The 24,349-nt window shown below is 48.7% G+C and overlaps 3 protein-coding genes across 3 annotated transcripts; all 3 read left to right on the top strand.

The window, feature by feature from the left end:
- The first annotated feature begins 1,546 nt into the window (after positions 1-1,546).
- LOC142424812 (UDP-glucuronosyltransferase 1A6-like) lies at positions 1,547-2,525 on the top strand. The gene is made up of 2 exons (XM_075530144.1): positions 1,547-2,401; positions 2,517-2,525. The coding sequence occupies exons 1-2, from the start codon at positions 1,547-1,549 to the stop codon at positions 2,523-2,525; spliced, it is 864 nt and encodes a 287-aa protein (XP_075386259.1).
- Positions 2,526-12,317: 9,792 nt separating this feature from the next.
- Positions 12,318-13,296, top strand: LOC142424811 (UDP-glucuronosyltransferase 1A6-like). Its single transcript, XM_075530143.1, has 2 exons — positions 12,318-13,172; positions 13,288-13,296. The coding sequence occupies exons 1-2, from the start codon at positions 12,318-12,320 to the stop codon at positions 13,294-13,296; spliced, it is 864 nt and encodes a 287-aa protein (XP_075386258.1).
- A 1,344-nt stretch (positions 13,297-14,640) lies between these two features.
- On the top strand, positions 14,641-15,519 carry LOC142424452 (UDP-glucuronosyltransferase 1A7-like). The gene has a single exon (XM_075529672.1). It carries the CDS (start codon positions 14,641-14,643, stop codon positions 15,517-15,519), a length of 879 nt encoding a protein of 292 aa, XP_075385787.1.
- The last annotated feature ends 8,830 nt before the right edge of the window (positions 15,520-24,349 follow it).

Genomic DNA, 24,349 nt, shown 5'->3' with positions numbered 1-24,349 from the left:
CAACTTTCACATTATAATCAAAAGGAATGATCAATGCATCTTGATGGCACATTTGATCAAATTCAAACTGAAATGCTCGGTAGAATTCTTCAGTTTCTTCGTTGCTAGCTTTTGTGGTTGGTGCATAACTTTGTATAATAGTTGTGTTGACTGGATTTCCTTGAAGACTTGTAGATATAATCATATTACAGACAGCATTGCATTTCATGATTGATTTTACAATGTCTTTTTTTGACGATGAATACCTCACTGTTCCTCTTGATTATGCTATTCCTGGCATAACAAATCGTATGGTTTTCTGATCCAGAATGGTCAATACTAATTCATTTCAGCTCACTTCTACCTAGGATATTGATCTTTATGTGTTCCAATTCATTTTTGATCATGTCCAATTTTCCTGGATTCATACTTTGCCCATTCAAAGTTCTGATCTTTGGTAGACTTTCACAGCTGTTTCTCCTTACCTTGAGTCATGCCTCATCAGCAAATGAGGATCCTGAAGGTTCATTTGTCAGGGTTCCAGCCCTCACAGTTGAACGGGACCTTGGGAGTGACTTTGCGATTACAGAAAATAAGAGAGTTAGACAAAGTGGGGCACAGGGGTGCCTTGTCTTTGTGTCGGGACCAAGAGAGCTAATGTATTTTCCAATGGGGGGGTTTTAAACCCCACATGTAATATAGGCACACATGTAATATAGTGAACATGTAACAGAGGGAATAGGTGATATAATAAGTTGGTCATAGAACGAGTCAGTGGCCTAAACTTGTATCCTTGAGGCCTCCCTAGGGGAATAGTCTATGATTTGTATCAGAAGGTGACATTAGAAAGGAGTTTGATACACTTTTGGGTGGGATGCGCAATCTAATCTGATTTCTTTAACTACAGCTAACCTCTGGGGGGCGTAGTCAACAGCCAGGTGCATGCTTTCTGGCAGCTCTTTTATGGAGGGCTCTAGGAGGGGCTATCTTCCGCCATGAGAATGTGTATTAGGAGTTACGTCTTCTCCCCCTGGAGTCGGCCTTCCGGACCCTGTAATTATGAGCACAGAGAGTGTGGCTGCCTGAGTTCTCATCCAGATCCTCGGGTTACCGCACTCCACGCCCCCAGGCTTTACCCGATTCCCATCACCATTGTCAGTGCCACTCTGAGACGGCAGCTCTTCCTCAGGCACATTTCAAGTGCCTTTTAACCATAGGGCCCCATTCTGCACCCCTGTCTCAGGTGATGGACGGCTGCAGGCTGCTGGCAGCCTCCTCGACGCAGCCACACATTCAAGGGCCACCTGTCCTCTTGGGAGACAGAGAGCAGCTGGGTGTGCACAGCTGAAAAAGAAAACGTAGGCGTGTACTCACAAACAGATAAGGCAGCAGAGCTAAATATTAGCTGGGATTTCATTTATACGAAAGGGCAAAAGTCCAAGGAAAGAAAGATAGGCCAGGACAGGCAAGCGCACTGGTAGTTTAGGGAAGGAGCGAAGAGTCCCTGGTTTCATCCGTATAAACTATTCACGATCTTCATTATCATTTTACTGGAACGCAGTCCAGCATGGCCGGCCTTGTGCAAGCTTTCCTGAGGGCAGGGATTTTCTTGCTAGCGCTGTGGGGGGTGGTTGGAGGCGAGAAGCTGCTGGTTGCCCCCCAGGATGGAAGCCACTGGCTCAGCATGAAGGAGATCGTGGAGCTGCTCAGTGAGAGGGGCCATGACATCGTGGTGCTGGTGCCAGAGGTCAGTTTGCTTGTGGGGGAATCGCGGTACTACAGCAGGAGGACCTACTCAGTGCCCTACACCCAGGAAGAGCTGAAGGACCGATTCCGCTCCTTTGGAAACAGCCACTTTGCTGAGAGATCTTACCTGAGAAATCCTCTAACCGAGTACAGGAACCTCATGCTTGTTGCTGACTTATTCTTCATCAACTGTGAGAGCCTCCTGCAGGACACGGAGACCCTGCGGTTCCTCAGGGAGAGCAGGTTTGATGCCCTTCTCACAGACCCGGCACTGCAGTGTGGTGTGATCCTGGCCGAGTACCTGGACCTGCCCTTCCTGTACCTCTTCCGGGGCTTCCCGGGAGCCCTGGAGCAGGTGATCAGCGGAAGTCCAAGGCCCTTGTCCTATATTCCCAGGGCCTTTACTCAGTTCTCAGACCAGATGACTTTCTCACAAAGAGTGGCCAACTTCCTACTTGATTTGGTAGAGACCCCTCTCCTGTACTTTTTCAATTTGCAATTCCAAAACCTTGCCTCAGAGCTCCTCAAGAGAGATGTGGACTTGGCCACATTGTATCAGAAAGGCTCCCTATCGCTCTTAAGATACGACTTTGTGTTCGAGTACCCCAGGCCAGTCATGCCCAACATGGTCCTCATTGGAGGGATCAACTGCAAGACGGGGGGACATCTAGCTCAGGTAGGTGATTTTATCATTTCTGATGGTCCTGTTTCTAACAAACTGGCAAAGTCATTCAAATGTGCTCTGCCCCTCCTCACCCTACTGGAAACTCCTGCTCCCTGTATTCTGGAAGGCTGCCTGAAGAAATGGTGGCCTTCCTTCCAACGAAGGGGAAAGGGTTATAGAGACGGGAGTAGTCACGCGAGGCTGAGATGATGGAGAGGAGGGGACTGAAGACAGGGCTGGCGTGTGGTCATCTGGAGAGCGTCGCAGCATCATAGCAGGAGCCACACTTGTTGAGACAGGAGAAGGCTTGACCTTGAGGACAACAGCTGGAACGACGGTCCACGTGGAAACCCAATCTCCCTCTGCGTCAGGCACTATGCTTGGGTCCTAAGCAGAACCCAGGGCCCAAGTCTGACCAGAGTTCTGGTTCGGAGATATGCAAAGCTACGGATGGTTTCAACAGTGTGGATGGGATGGGAGACAACAACACAACCACTGTGTAATGGAGGCAACAGAATCCACCAGTCTGAAGCTCACCCTCTGTCCGCACCAGCAGCATGGCGAAGCAGGTCTTGAAGTAGCCTCAAGCTCTAGCAACATGATCCATGGGCTGGGCTGGCTTACAGGTAGTGTAGCTCAGAGGTTAAGGCAGAGAACTGGCTAGAGCAGCATTATCACTCCATCGTGCTTTGATCACCTGAGTAAGCGAGATGGGGGCGGGTCTTACAGATACATTTAGCTCTTTGCCCTTCAATCAAACTGAGATCTGATTAATCGTACATGTTCCTATTGGGCAGTTGGCACAATGAACCTATCACACTGTGCGTGTGTATGTATGTGTATACACTATTTATAGTTCTTGCAGACTCCATTTTTTTTTAAGCAAAAGGGAAGAAATTTATTGGAGCCCATACGGGAAACCCAAGGGGGGGGGCCAGCATACCCTACTGTGTAGGCATGCCCAGCAAAGAGTCATACCATTCACTGTACCCCTATGTCCCAGAGGGACTCCCCTTGAGCCAAGCCCCAAAGCCCCAGGACTGGCTGGGGGTGGGGGCAGACTCCATTTTTAATGCATTTTTTCAACACAGAGAAGTTGACAAAATTCCCCAAACATCACCACTACACTTTTAAAAACATCTAATTTTTCTATTAATTATTTGTACAATTGTCTGGTGTTTCAAAGACATATTTTCTTCTTAAATCATTTTATCGGGGCCTCGTACAACTCTTACCACAATCTATATATCCATCCGTTGTGTCAAGCACATTTGTTGCCTTCATCATTCTCAAAACATTTGCTCTCTACTTGGTATCAGCTCCTAATTTTTTCTGCTCCCTCCCTGCACCCTCTCCCTCATAAACCCTTGATAATTTATAAGTTATTATTACTTTGTCATATCTTATACTGTCTGACATCTACTGTCACCCACTTTTCTGTTGTCCATCTCCCAGGGAGGAGGTTTTATGTCGATCCTTCTAATTGGTTCCCCCTTTCCAACCCACCTTCCCTCCACCCTCCAGGTGTCGCCACTCTCACTCTGGTCCTGAAGGGTTCATCTGTCCTGGATTCCCTGTGTTTCCAGTTCCATCTGTACCAGTGTACATCCTCTGGTCTAGCCAGATTTGTAAGGTAGAATTGGGACCATGATAGTGGGGGAAGGAAGCATTTAAGAACTAGAGGAATGTTGTATGTTTCATCGTTGCTACCTTGCACCCTGACCTGCTTGTCTCCTCCTTGCGACCCTTCTGTAAAGGGATGTCCAGTTGTCTACAGATGGGCTTTGGGTCTCCACTCTGCACTCACCGTCATTTACAATGATGTGTTTTTTTGTTCCTTGATGCCTGATATCTGATCACTTCAACACCTCGTGGTTACACAAGCTGGTGTGTTTCTTCCATGCGGGCTTTGTTGCTTCTGAGCTAGATGGCCTTTTGTTTATCTTCAAGCCATTAAGATGCCAGACGCTATATCTTTTGATAGCGGGGCACCATCAGCTTTCTTCACCACATTTGCTTATGCACCCGTTTGTCTTCAGTGATCGTATTGGGAAGATGGGCACCAACTGAAATGATTTTTTGTTCTTTGATGTCTGATACCTGGTCCCTTCTACACGTCATGGTCACACAGGCTGGTGTGCTTCTTCCATGTGTGCTTTGATGCTTCTGAGCTAGATGGCTGCTTGTTTACCTTGAAGCCTTTAAGACCCCAGACTATATCTTTTGATAGCGGGGCACCATCAGCTTTCTTCACCACATTTGCTTATGCACACATTTGTCTTCAGCGATCATGTCGGAAAGGTGTGCTTCCTGGGATGCCAATTAAATAGAACAAAGTGTTCTTGCATTGAGTAAGTACTTGAGTGGAGGTCCAATATCCATCTGCTGCCTTAATACTAAACCTATAAATATTTGCACGTGGATCTATTTCCCCACCATCCTATATAAATTTATTTATATATGTACATGCCTGTATTTAGACCTCTATAAATACCCTTTGTCTCCTAGTTCTTTCCTCTCTTTCCTTTTACTTTCCTCTTGTCCCACTATCTGCTCAGCCTTCATTTGGGTGTCAGTAATTCCTCTCGGTTACCTTGCCCTTGCTGAATCCCTACCAGGCCTCTCACACCCTTCTTGCCACTAATGTTGGATCACTTGTTGCTCCCTGTCCCAGGGTTGGTCAGCACCACCTCCTTATGCCAGCATCCCCCTCTCCCATGTTCCCCCAGAACCATCGGTCCCATTGTTTTCTCCTCCAGACTGTTCATCCAGCCTATCGTATCTAGAGAGATCTGTACAGATAATAACAGGCACCAAAAATCAGGGCATAGCAAGACAGAGTGACAAAAGAGAACACAGTGATGACAACAACAAAGAAAACCAGTGACCCATAAAAGAATGAATTAATTTTAAAAAAAAGAAAAAATTTAAGAAAGAAAAACCTTTAAATTGATCAAGGTGTGATTTTTTGAACTCTAGGTGTGTCCTCCAGGCAGGTCCGATGGGGTGCCATGCTCTGACCCCAGAGTCTGTCCTTTGTACTCCTGTTGGAGCTCCCTGCTCTGCTACCGCTGTTGCTCTGCCGCACACCTCGGTGTCTTGGGCTCAGTCCAGGCCAGTCCCGACACTGAGTCTCCAGTGTTGTCCCCCGTTGGGCCCTGGGCCAGCGAGGGACGGCGTGTCTCATAGTGGGAGCAACCATATGGTCCACTCTGTGCATTGGCTGTTTGGATCGGGGATATCGTCCTCCAGGCCTGGTGGGCCAGGATGTGCTCCATTCTCTCTTCATTTGCTCCCATTTGCATGTCCTCTCTCCCCTAGCTGCAGCTTCAGTGCCATCCTCTAAAGTAAATTCTTCTGGGGGGAGGGGCAGTTGTCCACATAGCTGATATGTGGCCTGCAGGCTGCAGTTTTTAATAGTGGACATTTTTATTTGTCCAAACACACAAATCCAGCCCCTTCTCTGGAATGTTCACATGCTATTTATACCTTGATTGTCTCCTACTTTCCTCAACCAGTCCACATGGACTGGTCTTAGGCTTCTTCCATGATTTCCCTTCATGAACAAGGCTGTACCCAGCAACCTTCCATATGTCTTTCACACTCATGTAATTGGAAAATACATGAATGTTGATTTGTGGGTCTAATGATTGGTGCCACCCACCCCAAATTCTTACCCATGTTTTCGGAGTGTAGTGTCCTAGGATTGGAGCAGCATGGTTACGTGTTCTGCATGTATTTCATTTAATAATCTGACAAATCACTTTCAAAAATAGAGAATAACGGATGCGTTTGGTTGTTGATATCTTCGTGCACACCAGTGATGAATTAAACTTGATCATAGGGGTGCATGTACAGGAATAGAGTATAGGTATGCAGGGTACAGCAGTTTGCACAGTTTCAAGCATGGACTGGGTTTGGGACTGTAGCAACCTGCCCGCATCCCCTGCCCTTCTGCAGTTCCCACAGGGAGGACGACTGAAGCAATGTGCAGGAACATGACACTTGTGAGGATGGACAACACCAGGCTTTGTCTCCTTCTGTTGTACACAGGGCCATGATGAGTTCAGAACTGACTTGGCAGCCCCTAACAACAACAACAACAACTGCATGAATTCCCGTCTGCATGTCGTAGGTTGGTTATATGGCAATGGGAAAGTCTTGTGTGAAATCTTGACTTTATAGGATTTTAGTGCCCAACTTATGCAAGATCAGGTGAACCATGGCCAGGTGAACTATGGCCTTAACACAATGCCATCTTGACCAGAGTTAATGCAGTCCTTTGGTGCTTCATGTTATATAATAAGCAGATTCTGTGGAAGGATTGGTGTTGAACAACGCTCAAGTTCAAAGGGGAAAAACAAGTTTCACAGAAGTGAAAGACTATGACCATGTTACAAAGTCTACTGACCCTTGTAAGAGCCAGAAGAACAAACAGAGGAAAATACAGAGCACATCCCTCTTCAAATAACAGCCTGAGATAAGGGGCCACTAAGGGCCTCCTCTGGGTTTTAGAGACCATGTGTTCTGCTGCCATCTGATTCATGTATTGGACAAGACTGTTCCAAAGGCAAGGATTCAAACCCCAATCCAAGTCATCTGCTCCGACAGGACCATCCAACCGTAGGTTGGAGTCTTGTGCTCCAAGAAAGCAAAGTAAGGGATACAAATATATGAGGGGGCGGGGGATCTTTATTAGCAGATAAAGGTATATACTGTGATATTACAAACTAAGAGGAAAGCCTAGCAATATGCCTGCATACAAGGTCCTAAATGAAAACAAAACAAATATACTCACTGTCGTTGAACCAATTCTAACCCATGGAAACCCTGCAGAACAGACTAGAACTGCCCCTTGGGTTTCCAAGACTCTAAATCATAGGAGGAGTGGACAAGGTCATCGTTGTTCCTCAGCAAGGTTTGAACCACTGACCTTGCGCTTAGCAGCTCAGTGCAGAGCTCACTTGCCACCAGGGCTCACAGATATAAGACCACTCACTGCCCTCGAGTTGACTCTGACTCTTAGCGACCCTAGAGGACAGAGTAGAGCTACCCCTGTGGGTTTCTTTTGCTGTCACTCTCTGTGGGAGTAGAAAGCCTCATCTTTCTCCCAATGGAGCGGCTGGTGGTTTTAATCTGTTAGTTCAAAGCGTGTGGTTAGTTGCCCACAACATAACCCACTGTGCCACCAGGGCTCAGTACTGCAGTATGTCACCACTCTTGGCGATAGCCTGTGGACAGACTGGAGCTGCTCCTGAGGACTCTCTAGGGAGTGATGTCTCAGACGTCGATCGCCCGGCTTGCCCCTGGAGGGACGTCTCGGTGGTTACAAAGCATCAACATTTTGGTTCATGGAGGGCTTTTGGGATGTCTTGAAAACTTGGGCCACAGTAAAGTTTCAAAATGCACCACACCCCAAATTAACTCAACATGAAATGGGCAATGAACTTGGGTGTTTCTGGCAGTGCTCGCCCGTATTGCAGCTGTCTAGACTGAATAGGGGCAGCTAGTGGCAAGTTTAAGAAGCCTTGGTTACACCACCCAGGGACGCCATACACACGCCAGCCACACCTAAAATACTATTTTTCGGGGCTGGTACATGGCATCAAGTCAGTTCTGGACAAGTATGAAAACACTGCCCAGTAGGTGCTCTCTAATTGGTTCTGACCCATAGTGACTCTATGCTAAGGTGACCAGACGTCCTGCTTTGGGCAGGACAGTCCCGATTTTTAACAATTTTTCCCGTGTCCCACGGCATTTTTAAAAAGTCCCGATTTTTGGAAAGAATGCACGACAAGCAAGGGTATACGGTTTGGGGCTGCCATGTGGCTATTTCGCCAGGATATGAGTTTTGTCAATGGTTTTCCGTTTTAGCAATGTTAAAATCTGGTCATCTTACCCTATGCACAACAGAACAAAACATTGCCCGGCCCTCCGTAATCATCCACTCTTAACATGCCTTGCCTAGACACTTGTGATAGGTTTATTGTGCCAACCCATCCAATAGGAACATGTGCAATTAATCGGGTCGCAGTTTGATTGGACGGCAAAGAGATAAATGGCTCTGCAAGGCCTGCCTCCATGTCTCTTGCTTTCTGGTGACTGGACCAGTGTGAAGCTGCTTTAGCTAGTTCTCTGCCCCAACAAATGTGCTACACTACCTGTGGGCCAAGCCAACCCTTATATTTTGTTGCTAGAGCTTGAGGCTCCGTTGAGACCTGCTTCACGAAATTGCTGGTGTGCACATTGCTTGAGATGGAGGCGGATGGATCCTGTCGCCTTGCTTTTCCTGAGTTCCATACCCCATCCAGGCCTGCTTGCTAAGCTCCCGAGCTACTGACTATTGCTGACCTACCCAGCTGCTTGTGGGCAGATTCGGCCTGCCTTGCCTAAGGGAGGACTCTGTGGTCTGCTTCGTTGACCTTGGACCTGGCAGCCCATGTGAGTTGAAAGACTTCCAGTTTATTAACTCTACTACGGAAGTGAGTTGAACTGAGCCCTCTGTACTGCTGTGTGGACTAATTAGCTGTTAAATACCTTCTCACTGTATAAACCTATCTACCTATCTAATCAGAAGTCCTCTAGCTTTGTTTCTCTAGAGAACCCTGCCTAAACCAACACCCTATCAAGCATGGTGCTGGGCAGAATCCAGTCCTTGCATGCCATCACGAAGGGCGTGGCCTGCAGCTTCCCGAAAGGCTCAGAGTTCAGTGCCACGCAGTTCACAGAGGCTGGGTTGGGAGTAATCCAGGGGTGTGTAGACCCATTTTAGAGTTCTCTGCGCCCTCTGGAATTGATCCTCCACATAGCCCTGCAACCACTGTGAGAGAGAAGGAGCCTGTGAGGAGAGTCACCGAGTACAACTCAGGGTCAGGGTCAGAAACCACACAGGAGAATGCCGGGCGATTCCTTCAAAGAGGAGCGCATATCCCTCCCTCCTTCAGGGCAGGACAGCTCTCTTGGCTCTTTCAGGCCCTGTGAGCAGAAAGACCCTTCTCTCTGCTGTGCATGCCCCTCTCGACCAGGCAGGCCTCCTCCTATCTCCGTGGGCAGAGGCCTCTTCTTCAGCCCTCACGATGGCTCTTCTCACTCTCTTCAGGACTGGTCCCCGCAGCTCCCTCTGGACAGGTTCCTTTGGCTTCCCCGGGACAGTTCATCCAGTCCCCTTAGGACAGGCTCCCGCAGCATTCTCAAGACTCTCCCAGTCCTCTCAGAGCAGTCTTCTCTCAGCTCCCTAAAATCAGGCTCTCTCAGCCCCCTCAGGACACGCCCCCTCATCCCCCTTAGGACTGGCCTGCCTCAGCTCCCTCAGGAGCCCCCTGGCCTCCTCTGTGAGGACAGGCCTCCCCGCCTGGCCGTTGGCCTCTACACCAACAGCTGTCTTCACTTGGTTCAGCTCCCCCTGACCTGCATGCCTAGTAACAGGTTGCTGCTGTCACCAGGCACGGGCACAGGGGCCCTTCTGGGTCTTTCCCCGTCTTCAATGTTCCTTCTTCTTGTCTACTTTTTACACACACATGCACAACGATACGCACCCACACCCTCCACACACGTACGTTTGAAGTGCTTGAAAACACCACGGCTGGGGTCAGGTATGCCTTCCTCGTCAAAGTGACGTCATGGCTTTGACCGTGTTAAGGTGATCTTTGACATCAAATTCACGCAGTGCCATGTGTCCGTGGCTTCTCGTCCGCTCCTTGATCGTGAGTTTAAGTGAAATGAAAACTCTGACAGCTCCTTCCCATTGCCCTTTACCGTGATGTCGTCGATTGGCCCAGGTGTGAGGGTTTGGACTTCTTCCCACTGAGTTGTGATCCCTGTGGAAGGCAGTGCTCCTTGATCTCCACCAGTAGATTCTTCAAGTCCTCTTCATGTTCATCTGCACATCTCAGGTTGCCACCTTGTTCTTCCGGTCTCTACTGTTCCAGTATGTCAGCTTCTAAATAAGCCTGTGTTAGTCCGGGTACTTTAGAGAAACAAATCCACAGAAAATCGTAGGCATAAAAGGGTTTTATAGAAAGGTTAAGTGCACATCAAGAAAACATCCCGACCCAGTGCCGCTCAAGCCCACAAGTCCAACATTAGCCCATATGTTCAACACCAATCCACAAAGTCCTCCTCCACCTCACAAAGCACACTATGATGCCCACTGCAGGAGGAAAGCGGAGTCAGTGAATGTGTAAGCATCTCAGCGCTGCCAGGGGTCTCCTGCCCCAGCACCCAGGGCTGCATCTGGGTAGGTCCATGGCTTTTCCTTAGGGATGTCTTGCAGGAACTGAGCCTTGCCAGCTGAAGCAGGGAACTGGCTAAGGCAGCTGAACCCTGGTCCAGCCATCACAAAGCAAGAGATCTGAGAACTAGAAAGGCAAGACTCACTAAGCCATTTATCCCTCTGCCCTTCAATTAACCCCACATGTGTTTATCAGCCAGGTTGGCACAATAAACTTTATCTCAAAGACTTTGAGGCTGGCTCCATATTTTCTTCTGTTGAATCTAGTACTATTGGACCCTCCATTCCGAATGGTCTGTGGTGGTAGATGAGCAGCACCTAGTGGTGATCTCAGATGATATGAGCTTGTGGCTTATGTAGGCTTGGCCTTTCCTCTGTGCTTTATGGTTGCATCCTGACACTTTCTTAGGGTACCTGTAGTTGTGCCTTAGACTGCTGCTCGAAAGATTTGAAGCTCCCAGGTGCTAGTCTCCTGACAAAGATGCCGGTGATGATTTTTGTGAATGACGTTATGTGCCAGTTGACTGAATTGTCTCCCAGGTCTGTCACCATAAAGCTTCAGTGTCGTCATTCTTGGGAGGCACATGGCAGACTTGGAGGAGGGTCTGTATGGGTGTTCTCATTGAGTAGATGCGCCTGCACCTATGTATCTGAATTGACATGTAACTGTAGCTATTTTATGGAGTCCTGCTGGTGTGGTAGGACAAGCATTGGTATGTTAACTGCAAGGTCCATGGTTCAAATCCACCAGTTACTCCTGAGGAGAAATATGAGGTTGTCTTCTCCCGTAAAGATTTACAGTCTTGGAAACGCTATGGAGGGTTGCCATGATTTGGAATCCACTCGGTGACTGTGTGTTTGGCTTGGTTGGGTTTACAGATATGGGTCTGTCACCTGGCTATGTGTTGACTGTAGACTAGGAAGAAGGACCTGGTGTTTTTCTTCTGGTAGAATTGATCAACGAACCATAGATACTTCTATCTTTTCTCACCCATGTACATATCTATACACAGGGTACCGGTTTGCCTCTGCATGTGCTGGAGCACCATTTCCACCCTGCCTCTGTAGTGCAGAGCAGTGGTTCAAGCCCACCCGCAGCTCCATGGGAGAAAGATTCTCTGTCCTGTAGGCTGGTGTGTCAGAGTCGCCTGGATGGTAGTGAGTGACTTGGGGTGTTTCCACTGTCCGGATTCCAACCAGCATGCTGCCACCTGCCTGCTCTGATCGTGTGAGCAGGGCCCTGTTGGAGCTCCCCAAGGAGGGAGTTGCAGGAGCCTGTGGCCAGCTGGCAGCCTGCCATCTGTCCGTGCCCTGTCTAATGCCTTTGTGTTCTAGCTGCATTCCGGGGGTGGGGGTGGGGGCGGGGAGGGCACTCCATTCTTGTTCCTGAAGATCTCCTTCCTGTCCTGGCCCCATGCCTCCTATGTGGGCAGGTTAAAACAAGGCCTTGCGTGCCAGTTGGGCTGTGCGTGACAAGCTTTGTAGCGTGTGTACCAGAATATTCTAGGAATCATCTTTTACATAGAAACCTAGTTTCCACACACACCCACATCTGGGGCAGCCCATTCCCAGATGTAGAACGATAGGCCAGGACAGGCAAGGGCACTGGTAGTTTAGGGAAGGAGCGAAGAGTCCCTGGTTTCATCCGTATAAACTATTCACGATCTTCATTATCATTTTACTGGAACGCAGTCCAGCATGACTGGCCTTGTGCAAGCTTTCCTGAGGGCAGGGATTTTCTTGCTAGCGCTGTGGGGGGTGGTTGGAGGCGAGAAGCTGCTGGTTGCCCCCCAGGATGGAAGCCACTGGCTCAGCATGAAGGAGATCGTGGAGCTGCTCAGTGAGAGGGGCCATGACATCGTGGTGCTGGTGCCAGAGGTCAGTTTGCTTGTGGGGGAATCGCGGTACTACAGCAGGAGGACCTACTCAGTGCCCTACACCCAGGAAGAGCTGAAGGACCGATTCCGCTCCTTTGGAAACAGCCGTTTTGCTGAGAGATCTTACCTGACCACTCCTCTGACCGAGTACAGGAACCTCATGCTTGTTGCTGACTTATTCTTCATCAACTGTGAGAGCCTCCTGCAGGACACGGAGACCCTGCGGTTCCTCAGGGAGAGCAGGTTTGATGCCCTTCTCACAGACCCGGCACTGCAGTGTGGTGTGATCCTGGCCGAGTACCTGGACCTGCCCTTCCTGTACCTCTTCCGGGGCTTCCCGGGAGCCCTGGAGCAGGTGATCAGCGGAAGTCCAAGGCCCTTGTCCTATATTCCCAGGGCCTTTACTCAGTTCTCAGACCAGATGACTTTCTCACAAAGAGTGGCCAACTTCCTACTTGATTTGGTGGAGACCCCTCTCCTGTACTTTTTCAATTTGCAATTCCAAAACCTTGCCTCAGAGCTCCTCAAGAGAGATGTGGACTTGGCCACATTGTATCAGAAAGGCTCCCTATCGCTCTTAAGATACGACTTTGTGTTCGAGTACCCCAGGCCAGTCATGCCCAACATGGTCCTCATTGGAGGGATCAACTGCAAGACGGGGGGACATCTAGCTCAGGTAGGTGACTTTATCATTTCTGATGGTCCTGTTTCTAACAAACTGGCAAAGTCATTCAAATGTGCTCTGCCCCTCCTCACCCTACTGGAAACTCCTGCTCCCTGTATTCTGGAAGGCTGCCTGAAGAAATGGTGGCCTTCCTTCCAACGAAGGGGAAAGGGTTATAGAGACGGGAGTAGTCACGCGAGGCTGAGATGATGGAGAGGAGGGGACTGAAGACAGGGCTGGCGTGTGGTCATCTGGAGAGCATCGCAGCATCATAGCAGGAGCCACACTTGTTGAGACAGGAGAAGGCTTGACCTTGAGGACAACAGCTGGAAAGACGGTCCACGTGGAAACCCAATCTCCCTCTGCGTCAAGCACTATGCTTGGGTCCTAAGCAGAACCCAGGGCCCAAGTCTGACCAGAGTTCTGGTTCGGAGATATGCAAAGCTACGGATGGTTTCAACAGTGTGGATGGGATGGGAGACAACAACACAACCACTGTGCACAATGTGTAACAGAGACTCGTGGGGGCTGCATGCTTCCCATCTGATCCTGTAGAGGAAAAGTTTGCTGAGTCATGGCCTGAACCAAAGCAGCCACACTACTTTGGAAAAAGAAAATCTTTCTCCGAGCAGGTGTGGGTGGGTGTGAGTGTGTACGATTATGTACAGGTCTGAAATGCTCTAGATCACGCTCTATCTTTCTTGCAAGAATCCATTTTTAAAGCATTTTTTAACAGAGTGAAGTACCCCAAATTCTAGAAACCTCACCACCACATTTGTTTTTTTTTATCATATATTTTTCTAATACTTACTTGTACAATTGCCTGGTGTTAAGAAAATATTTTTATGTTAAACCACCACCACCCGATATTGCCCTTGAGACTCCTCCAACTTATATAGGGGCCCTATAAGAGAGAGGGCAGCTACCCTATAGGGTTTCCACGGGCGACGTTTTCATGGACGTGGACTGCCTTCTCTTTCTCCCTTTGATTCGCTCCTCCCACTGCGCTGCTTGTTAGCACTTTAATCAACTCCGTCACCACTGCTCATTTTTACCAACTCCAGGAGGACTTTGAGAAATTTCTGCTGAAACACTGGGCTAAACTTTTAGAGGCAGTCACCCCATATCACCTTGTCACCCTCCCCATCCCCCTGCTCCACCCCTTAGGGAGACCCCTGCACAAAGGGTTGTTTTCATAACTTGGTTGCTGAAACTTACCTTGTCATACTGGGCATGACCCCTGCCCAAGGCAAAGATCAGATACTACACTTGCTGGAGAAACGTACGGATGTTATCTCATGAAATATTACCCCGAATCCTTTATTGGCTTATGACAAAATCATTGGCAGTGAAGTCACGTGGCTGGGTGTATGGAGGAACACACCCTCTCTTGGGGCAGAGTTTGCACCTGTCCTTCTACTGCCGCTGTATCATCCCAGCTCAGAATCACAGCAGGAAGTGGCTCCGGCAACACTTACCCATGGCACCTGCAATCTGGACAGGCTTCCTTCCCCTGGCTGTATGCCTCCTGCTGACTCCTGGCTTTGCCGAGGCTGGGAAGCTGCTGGTGGTACCCATGGACGGAAGCCACTGGTTCACCATGCGAGCAGTTGTGGAGAAGCTCGTCCACAGAGGGCATGAGCTGGTGATAGTCATGCCGGAGGTGAGCTGGCGCCTGGACACAGACTTCAACATCACAGTAAAGACGTATTCAACGTCTTACACGTTGGAGGACCTGGATCGTGAGTTCAAGGTTTACGCCGATTCTCAATGGAAAATTCGGCACTCAAATTTATTTTCTCTATTAATGACCCCAAAGAACAATGTTTTTGAATACTTTTTTTCACATTGTAGGAGTTTGTTCAAGGACAAGAGGTTAGTGGAGTTCATAAAAGAGAGCTCCTTCGATGCTGTCTTTACAGATCCTTTTGATATGTGTGGCTTAATTATCGCCAAATACTTTTCCCTGCCCTCTGTGATCTTCTCTCGGGGGACGTTTTGCCATCATCTGGAAGAAGCTACTCTGAGCCCCAGTCCTCTTTCTTACGTGCCCAGAGGATTTTTTGGATTCTCAGATACCATGACCTTCATGGAGAGAGTAAGGAACCAAGTCTTCCATTTGGAGGAGCATTTGTTCTGCCCCTATTTTTTCAAAGATGTATTAGAAATGGCTTCTGAGATTCTGCAGACACCAGTCACAGCCTATGACCTGTACAGCCACACGTCGGTGTGGTTGTTACGATCTGACTTTGTCCTGGACTATCCCAAACCTGTGATGCCCAACATGATCTTCATCGGTGGTATCAACTGTCACCAGACAAAGCCATTGACCAAGGTAAGTTACCTATCATTTAGCTAACGGAGAAGGCGTGGACTCAGGGCATAAAAGGGATCTGTTTATGGATGGAAGTTTGTCATTGCATTTGTTACATTGCTTGCCATTTTATGCTGATGTAATGAATCCATTTATGTCAATCTCTAAAATTGTGCACTAACAAATCTCTCAGTGTGTCTCTTTTTAATAAGGAATGTACATTGGAAGGTCAGGCTGCAGTTTTCATTTATTTATTTATTTAAAAACCATTTTATTGGGGGCTCTTACAACTCTTATCACAATCCATACATACACACATCCATGGTGTCGAGCACATTTGTACATTTGGTGCCATCTTCATTCTCAAAACATTTGCTTTCTATTTGAGCCTGCCGTTTTTAATAGTGGATATTTTTATTTGTCCAAACACACAAATCCAGCCCCTTCTCTGGAATCATCGTATGCTATTTGTACCTTGGTTGTCTCCTAGTTCCTCAATAGCCCACACGGACTGGTCTTAGGCTTCTTCCGTGATTTCCCTTCATGAACAAGGCTGTACCCAGCAACCTTCCATATGTCTTTCACACTCATGTAATTGGAAAATACATGAATGTTGATTTGTGGGTCTAATCAACGCACCCCACACCCCTCCCCAGTCCATACGCATGTTTTGGTAGTGTAGTGTCCTAGGAGTGGGGTGTGGACGTTAAGTACCCTACACGTACTGTATTCAATAGACTGACAAACGGCTTTCAAAATGATTGAGAAAAACAGGTGCCTGGTCTCTAATTGCACCTGGGTGATGAGTCACACTTGATCACAGAGGTGCATGTATAAGAATACAGTATATGTAAATAGGGTACAGTGATTCTCTCAGTTTCAAGCATGGCCTGGGGTTTGGGACTATACTCCCCTCCCGGCCTCCTGTAGTCCCCACAGGGAAGACGACGGGAAAAATTTGCAGAAAGATGACAGCAATAGTGAGGATGGACAGGACCAGGCTTTGTTTCATCTGTTGTACACAGGGGCGTGATGAGTTCAGAACTGACTAGAGGGCGCCTAACAAGAACAGCAATTGCATTGATTCCTGTACTGTGTACCCTAGGGTGACTCTGGGACAGTGGGAAAGCCTGGTGTGAAACTTACTTGACTATATCGGAACCCGTGCCCTGGTTGGGCAAGATCACGTGAGCTACGGCCTTAACACAATGCCGTCCTCAGCAAAGTTAATGCAGTCCCTGGGTGCTGCATGTTATATAATAACCAGAGTCTGTAGTAGGATCGATCCTGAATGACGCTCCAGGTCAAGGGGAAAAATCAAGTTCCACAGAAGTGAGACTTTGACCCTGTCGCAAAGTCTACTGGCCTCCTAAGAGGCAGAAAACAGAGAAATAGAGAGCATGTCCCTCTTCAAATAACAGCCTGAGATTAGGATCCCCAAGGGCCTCCTCTGGGTTTTAGAGACCATGCGTTCTGCTGGAATCTGATTCCTATATTAGACAAGACTCTTCCAAAGGCAAGGATTCAACCCCCAATTCAAGTCATCTGCACCGACAGGACCATTCAATTTTAGGCTGGAGCCCTATGCTCCGGGAAAGCAAAGTAAGGGATACACATGTATGTGGGTGGGAATCTTCATTAGCAGATAAAGTTATGTACCGAGATGTAAGAAACTAAGAGGAGAGCTTTGTAACCTATCGGATACAAGGTCCTGAATGAAACAAAACAAAATATACTCACTGCCATTGAACCCATTCTAACCCATGGAAACCCCGCAGAACAGACTGGAACGGCCCCTTGGGTTTCCAAGACGTTAAATCATAGGAGGAGTGGACAAGCTCATCTGTCTTCCTCACACCACATGGGGGTTTGAACCACTGACCTTGCGCTTAGCAGCTCAGTGCAGAGCTCACTCTGCCACCAGGGCTCACGGATATAAGACCACTCACTGCCCTCGAGTTGACTCTGACTCGTAGCGACCCTAGAGGACAGAGTAGAGCTACCCCTGTGGGTTTCTGACGCTGTCACTCTCTGTGGGAGCAGAACGCCGCATCTTTCTCCCCATGGAGCGGCTGGTGGTTTTAAACTGTTCGTTCAAAGCATGTGGTTAGTCACCGGAAGCATAAGCCACAGTGTCACCAGGGCTCAGTACATCGACATGTCACCACTCATGGCGATAGCCTGTTGGCAGACTGCAGCCTTTCCTGAGGAATCTCTAGGGACTGCCGTCTCAGAGGGCGATCGCCTGGCTTGCCCCTGGAGGGACGTCTCGGTGGTCGCAAAGCATCGACATTTTGGTTCATGGAGGGCTTCACTGTTGACACCAACGCTTCTCACGATGTCAAAGCTTTTGGGATGTCTTGAAAACTATGGCCACACCAAGGTTTCTAAATACAGAACCACCCAAAATGAACTCAAAATCAAGTAGGCAGTGAACTTGAGGTGTTTCTGATTGTGCTTGGCCGTGTTGCCAATATCCAGAATGAATAGGGGTGGAGAGTGGAATGTTTAAGAAGCCTTGGTTAACACCACCCAGGGGCTGCACACACATGCCAATACCACCTAACATACTGTTGTTAGGGACTGGCACGTGGCATCAAGTCAGTGCTATACAACGGAATGAATCGTCAGGTGCTCTCCAGTTGGTTCTGACCCATAGCGACCCTGTGCACAACAGAACGACACATTGCCCAGCCCCGTGCCATCCACCTTGACAAGCCCAGGCAAGGCAGTCTTATCAAGCATGGTGCTGGGCAGAATCCAGTCCTTGCGTGCCTTCACGGAGGGCGTGGCCTGCAGCTTCCTGAAAGGCTCAGAGTTCAGTGCCACGCACTGCTTCACAGTGCCTGGGTTGGGAGCAGTCCAGGGATATGTAGGCCCATTTTATAGCTCTCTGCGCCCTCTGGATTCGATCCTCCATCGTAAGGCCACATAGCCCTGCAACTGTGAGAGAGGAGTCTATGAAGAGAGTCACAGAGTACAACTCAGGGTCAGGGTCAGGGTCAGAAACCACACAGGAAACTGCATGACTCCTTCAAAGAGGAGCGCTCACCCCTTTCTTCTGTGGGGCTGCATAGCTGTCTCGTCTCCTCTCAGCCATGAGAGCCGAAGACCCCTCTTTCTCCTGTGCATGCCCCTCTAGCAGGCAGGCCTCCCACTAGTGGCTTGGGGCGAGGCTTCTTCTGGATCCCTCCGGAGAGGCTTTCCCAGCTGCCGTGCCTCCTATCTGCACAGAGTACTGGTTTGCCTCTGCACGTGCTGGAGCACCGTTTCCTCCCTGCCTCTGTAGAGCAGAGCAGTGGTTTAAGCCCACCTGCAGCTCCGTGGGAGAAAGGTTCTCTGTCTTGTAGGCTGGTGTGTCAGTCGCTTGGATGGTAGTGAGCGGGCTTAGGGTGTTTCCACAGTCTGGATTCCACCAGCATGCTGTCACCTGCCTGCTCTGATCGTCGTGAGGTCCCCAAGGAGGGAGTCCCAGGAACCTGTGGCCAGCTGGTGACCTGCCATCTTCCTAGGCCCTGCCCGTGTCTTGTATAATGCCTTGTATTCTGGCTGCATTCCTGCGGGGTGGCCACTAGATTCTTGTTCCTGAAGAACCTCTCCTTCCTGTCCAGGCCCCATGCCTCCTATGTGGCCAGGTTAGGACAAGGCCTTGCGTGCCAGTTCGACTGTGCGTGACAAGCTTTGGAGAGTGCGTGCCAGAATATTCCAGGAAACACCTTTCACTTAGAAAACTTGCTGGGCACATCCGCCCAACTCTGGGTCTGCCCACAGCCACGTCATGAACAATAGGAAGCAGGTCTCCTTGCCACCCTGCTCTGTTAGCTGAGACGCTCCTGGCCTTTGTCATTCCCACACTTTCTCCTCTCTTGTTTCGTCACCCTCCCATCTCTCCCTGGGTACCAGTCCCGCCCCACTTAAGTCTTTCTCCCCACATCTCCCTGCTTTCCTCTCCTTGCCCACACCCCATCCGTTGCCTCTTGCCCCCTCCCTCTCTCCTTCCTTCCCTTCCCCTTTCCTCTCTTCCAGTGCTCCCTCCATGGCCCCGGCTTCTAGCCCCTGCCTTTGCTCCTGCCTTGCTCTCCTTTTCCCCCCTCCATCCTCCCCTCCTCTCCTCTCTCTGATTTCCCCCGGGCCCGGGCTGGCTCTTTGAATCTGTCACCAGAAACTTCTTTTGGACCACCAAAGGGCCCCTCAGTTCATACCACCTAGAAGCTGAGCTGCCTGGCCACAGCACAGAGAACCACTCGGAGGCCCCCCGAGGAAGAACTCACCCAATCCTCCCAGCCACCCAGAGCAGTCTGACTGCAGAACGTATTCTGTTAACTGCTCACAAAGCAGAAATGATGTCACAACGGGCTTGTGTTCGGGGGCTAAACTCATGGTTTGTGGTTAGAAGCCACTCAGGGTGACTTCAGAAGAAAAGTCTGGCTGGCCTGCTTCTGTAACAGTGGGTGTTGCGAGTGACCATGGACTTGATTGAGACCCCCGAGGACTCTCCATGGGCACAGGAGCTGCTCCACAGGGGTCTCAAGCAGTGGGGGGATTTAGCTGGTTCTCACAGGTTGGGCAGAACCAACCCCGACTTTTTGGTTGAGTTTTGGCTCTTGTCCTCAGTGTTCTCTCTGAGGCTGCACACACATTGGAAATCACACATTTATCTTCCGTACTCTGTTTTAACCTTCACCTGTGCGCTGACTCTCTTATGTATAGATGGCCTTGTTTTGTGCGCTTCTTCTCTTGTTCTAATCTAAGTATTAACTGGAAGTCATGGTGGCGTAGTGGTTACTCGTTGGCTGCGATCTGCATGGTCGGACTTTCTAAGCCACAGAGAAAGACTTGGCTTTCTATTTCCATAAGCAGTTATGTGGGTGAAACCAGCCCCCTCACAACTATATTACAGTTCCGATAAGTGCAATTGTATGGTTATGACATGTAAAGATTATAGTAAAGTCATAGAGAATAAGAGAGAGAGAAGAGAAGGTGAAATAATGGAGTCAGGCACATTTCATGGTAGCATGCTCACCTCCTGGACGGCCATGACTTCCCAGCCAGGCCTGCGCACATTGCAGGCAGAGAGGGCAGGAGGGCAGGAGGGAGAGGGGTTTATTTCTAACCAAGGCTTATCTATCTTTCGGGTGTGTGCAAGCCCCCTGATTACAGGTAAAGACACAGGATCACAGGAAGGGGTTGTACTATATGTAATTCAGTAATGGGAGGGGGCGGTCTAGGGGTGTAAATGCCACAGGAAGAAGCGGGATTAGGGACATACGTGTGGTAAGATGGACGGATCCTAGATCCAGGATGGCACCCTAACCTTGGGTGTCACTGAGCTAGTGTGACCTGTTCTAAGCTCTCCCGGGAAACAATCACGATCCTGTTCATAGGGTGTGAGTCCCACCTACAGTGGACCAGAAAGTAGTCTGATTACTCTAGATGGCTGAATGCCTTCAGAGAGATAACTTGACAATCATTTACCATTAGTCCCAAGCAGTGTCCTAGTTGTGACATACATTTGTGGGGGACCAGCTGGGAACAGCCTTTTTTATAGCCCACACAGTTAAAGTGTGAGACACCCTCCCGGGGTCCCCTGGGAGTCAGCACTGAATCAGTGGAGTGAGTTTAGATTGGGGTTTGGTATGAAATAATAAACTATCTTCTTTCGAAATATCTTTTGTTCCACACTTAAAATGGCAGCAAAGTGGTGGTGAAATTATTTGAATCCCACTATTGGGTTTAAGGCTGCGAGCTTTCAGAAGTAGATCTCTAAGTTCGTCTTCCAAGAAGCCTCTGGATGGCTCTGAACTGTGATCCCTCCACCTAGTAGCTGAACGCTTGACCGCTTACCCCACTCAGGATGCCTTCCATAAAGACCAAAGCCAAGCAAATTCAATGGAGCTCAGTTCTACCAGGGGGTCTCCAAGGGTGGGCATTGACTTGATGGCAACTCACCACAACATCGGGTATGCAAGAATATATCAGAAAGCAGTGCTGCTACGGTCCAGTTCATATGTCCACGTTCCCCCAGCCCCAGCCATTTCACTAGCACATAGTTCACCCCTCGTATAATTCCGTAGTTCAACGCTCCAGGAAGAGTTGTACAGTCATCACCATAATCAGCCTTACATTGCTCCCACATGCTTGCTCTCATCCTGATTAGCTCTCATTGCCCCCAACTGCCCCCACCAGACCCCAAAGGAACCATGAGTGCAGTTCCTGTCTGTGTCTATAGATTGACCATTCCGTATTTCATACACAGAGAAACATGGAAAGGCAAACGAACAAAGGAAAACTAACGAGAATGACAGAGTAAAGCAGATTTGAAACCTCAATGGAAAAGAAAACTGAAAAAATTAAAACCTAGAACAAATTTAAATGGATCATAAGGGAGACCACAGGCACAGGTGTCTCCCTCACAAATTATGTTGAAATATGTTTCTAGGGTCAGTGGATGGTGGCCCACAAATCCTCTCAGCGATAAGCTTTTCTTCGTCTTGCTAGGGTGCCTTCTGAAAAAGCTCCCCTCCCAACCGTGGCTTCAAGGATCTGATGGGTCAGTTAAATGCAAAGCACAGAGGTGAAAGAAACTGGCTTTTGCTTTGATTTTTTTTTTCAATGAGATCATGTTGATAGATAGTGTTGAAGGCCCAGGATGATCACGTGAATTTGTTAGGAACAAGCTCTGAGAAAATGGAAAACTGCATTGGGGAGCAAAAGACCAGGAACATGACTCCAAGGAATATTTTTCTATCACGACAGTGCATTTGCTCATTCTTTGAGGATAACAAGGGTTACCCATGAGACCTGTTACAGCTTAATAGAATAAAATAATTTGTCTTAAGTTACTCCATTTTGAAAAGCTAAGTGCCACCCCCATTCTAAGAGAGGTATGTTATCTTGGAAAAGCAAGTCACTGTGACCTTACAACTATCTACTCGTAAATGTGAGCAAGAAGTTTTGCAAGATCATCTGGTCCAAGATAAGCTGAGCAGGACGTGCTGAACTACCCGCATCCCTGTTATCTTGTGTAAACACCCTTTCCCATTCCTTGCTCTACCCCCCTCGCCTTGCTGGTTTTAAGGGTATAAAAGGGAAAGAAAAATTTGGCCAGACGCTGCAGTGTTGGACCCTGCGTGGCCATGCTGTAGCCCAAATCCGGATTTGTCTTTTTGTCTTTCTGTAATAAAGTTTTGCTTTGTTACTTCACAACTGCTTGTGGGTCAGTGGTCTATGTTGGGCGCAACTCCGTAACAAGACCTTCATTGGGAAACTTTATCCGCCAGTCTGGTCTTTCCCTTTCACTCTTCCTTCAGTCACCCTACCCCCCCCCCCAACTAAAAAAAAGGAAAGAAAAGAAAACTGTGGGGAACCAGCCTCCCACAACCCAGTGGGTCTAAGGGCTGGTTGTGTAATTGAGGGGCAAATTAAGGAGACCTCAGACAAGCTAAAGCATGCAAGGGCTGACCTTCTTCCACGATGACGGGAACCAGAATGTGACGGTATTTTATCACCTCACAGACTTACCTCATCTCAGGCAAGGTAAGCACCTATGTAACAGGACGGGGTTGTACAAGACGGGGCGAGGTAGTACAACAAGAGGGGTACAAGCTAGGGGTAAACACGCAATAGGAAGGGGGGGGCACAGAGGCATACATGTGACAGGAAGGCACATCCCCAGCAAGATAGGTAAGGCTCTAGAGTCAAGATGGCAGCCTCACCTTGATCATCTCTGAGCTGCCTTGACCTTAGGTGTCTTTGAGCTCTTCTCCAGGGGAACAATCGGTGATCCTTATCAGTAGGGAGTGGACCCTACTTGGCATGGGACAGACAATAGGGTCTGATTGTTTGTGATGGCAGACAACCTGAGGCAGATAGCCTTCAAGGAGTTGACCTTCCAGAGTAGAGTGAGTGACCACGTGTTTGCAAACAGCACCGTAAATTTGACATCATTCTGGGGGGGGGGGAATTGAAGGGAATGAAATTTACTTAGGAGAATGTGAGTGGGACACATCTCCAACCCACATCGTGAAGGTTCCCTCCACAGGAGCCCTGGCCTTCCAGACTCCTTAAAGTATGACTGTTGAGAGTTTGTCACACACACACTCCGTCTGGTTTTCCATTTCCTACAGGAAACATTGAAAAGGAATACGATTCAAGTACTTTGAGGATCCTCAAAATGCAGTTTTGATGTGGTTTAAATCCGGCTCAAAATTCTTCGGGCGACAGGTAAAGGGAGAGACATACTGTCCTCAGCAGTGTAGTGACCTATCTGTATGTTGATAAAAGTCATGTCACATTTTGACATTTTGTTTAAAAAAAGCTTCTTCAATTTTCTAGCAATCCTTTTTGCCCCCATACATGTGAGGATCAGGTTTCCTACTGACTGCGATGACTCATGACAGCCACGTGGGGTAAGGGGCGCTATCCACTTTTCAGACACCTTCCAATCCCACCGTCGCTGTGACGTGGCCAGCTCCTTTGTGTAGATTTTCACTTGTTAGGATAAGTCTTTCTCTCTGCTCTGAGAAAAGTCAGAAAAAAAGTCAATCCGCCTTAATAGCTGGTCCCGTGGGTGCCTGGTGACCAGGGCAGGCCATGGTGAAAGGTAGCAGTAAGCCAGTGGAGCCATTCCTGACGGGTGGACACATCAACTGCCACCGCCTCTTTGGAGAGGAGGACAGACCGTTGTCTAAGAGAAATATAAAGTCAGAAGGTCATTGGCCCACATGTCTAAGTGTTTAGAAAGAGTTAAATATTAGCTTAGGTATCTTTCATAATTAAAGGGCAAAATTCAGAGCACGGAGTTGGAGGCCAGGTGTGGGAAGAGGACTTGTTAATTTACTGAGAGCACTAGGAAGTCTGAGTTTTCCCAGAGTAA

The sequence above is a fragment of the Tenrec ecaudatus genome, chromosome 13, assembly GCF_050624435.1.
Source record: "Tenrec ecaudatus isolate mTenEca1 chromosome 13, mTenEca1.hap1, whole genome shotgun sequence".
Taxonomy (NCBI): domain Eukaryota; kingdom Metazoa; phylum Chordata; class Mammalia; order Afrosoricida; family Tenrecidae; genus Tenrec; species Tenrec ecaudatus.
This window is presented reverse-complemented; position numbering and strand designations above follow the sequence as displayed.

Coding starts and splice junctions, on each gene's coding strand:
- LOC142424811 (XM_075530143.1), top strand. CDS start 12,318: ATGACTGGCCTTGTGCAAGCTTTCCTGAGGGCAGGGATTTTCTTGCTA.
- LOC142424452 (XM_075529672.1), top strand. CDS start 14,641: ATGGCACCTGCAATCTGGACAGGCTTCCTTCCCCTGGCTGTATGCCTC.
- LOC142424812 (XM_075530144.1), top strand. CDS start 1,547: ATGGCCGGCCTTGTGCAAGCTTTCCTGAGGGCAGGGATTTTCTTGCTA.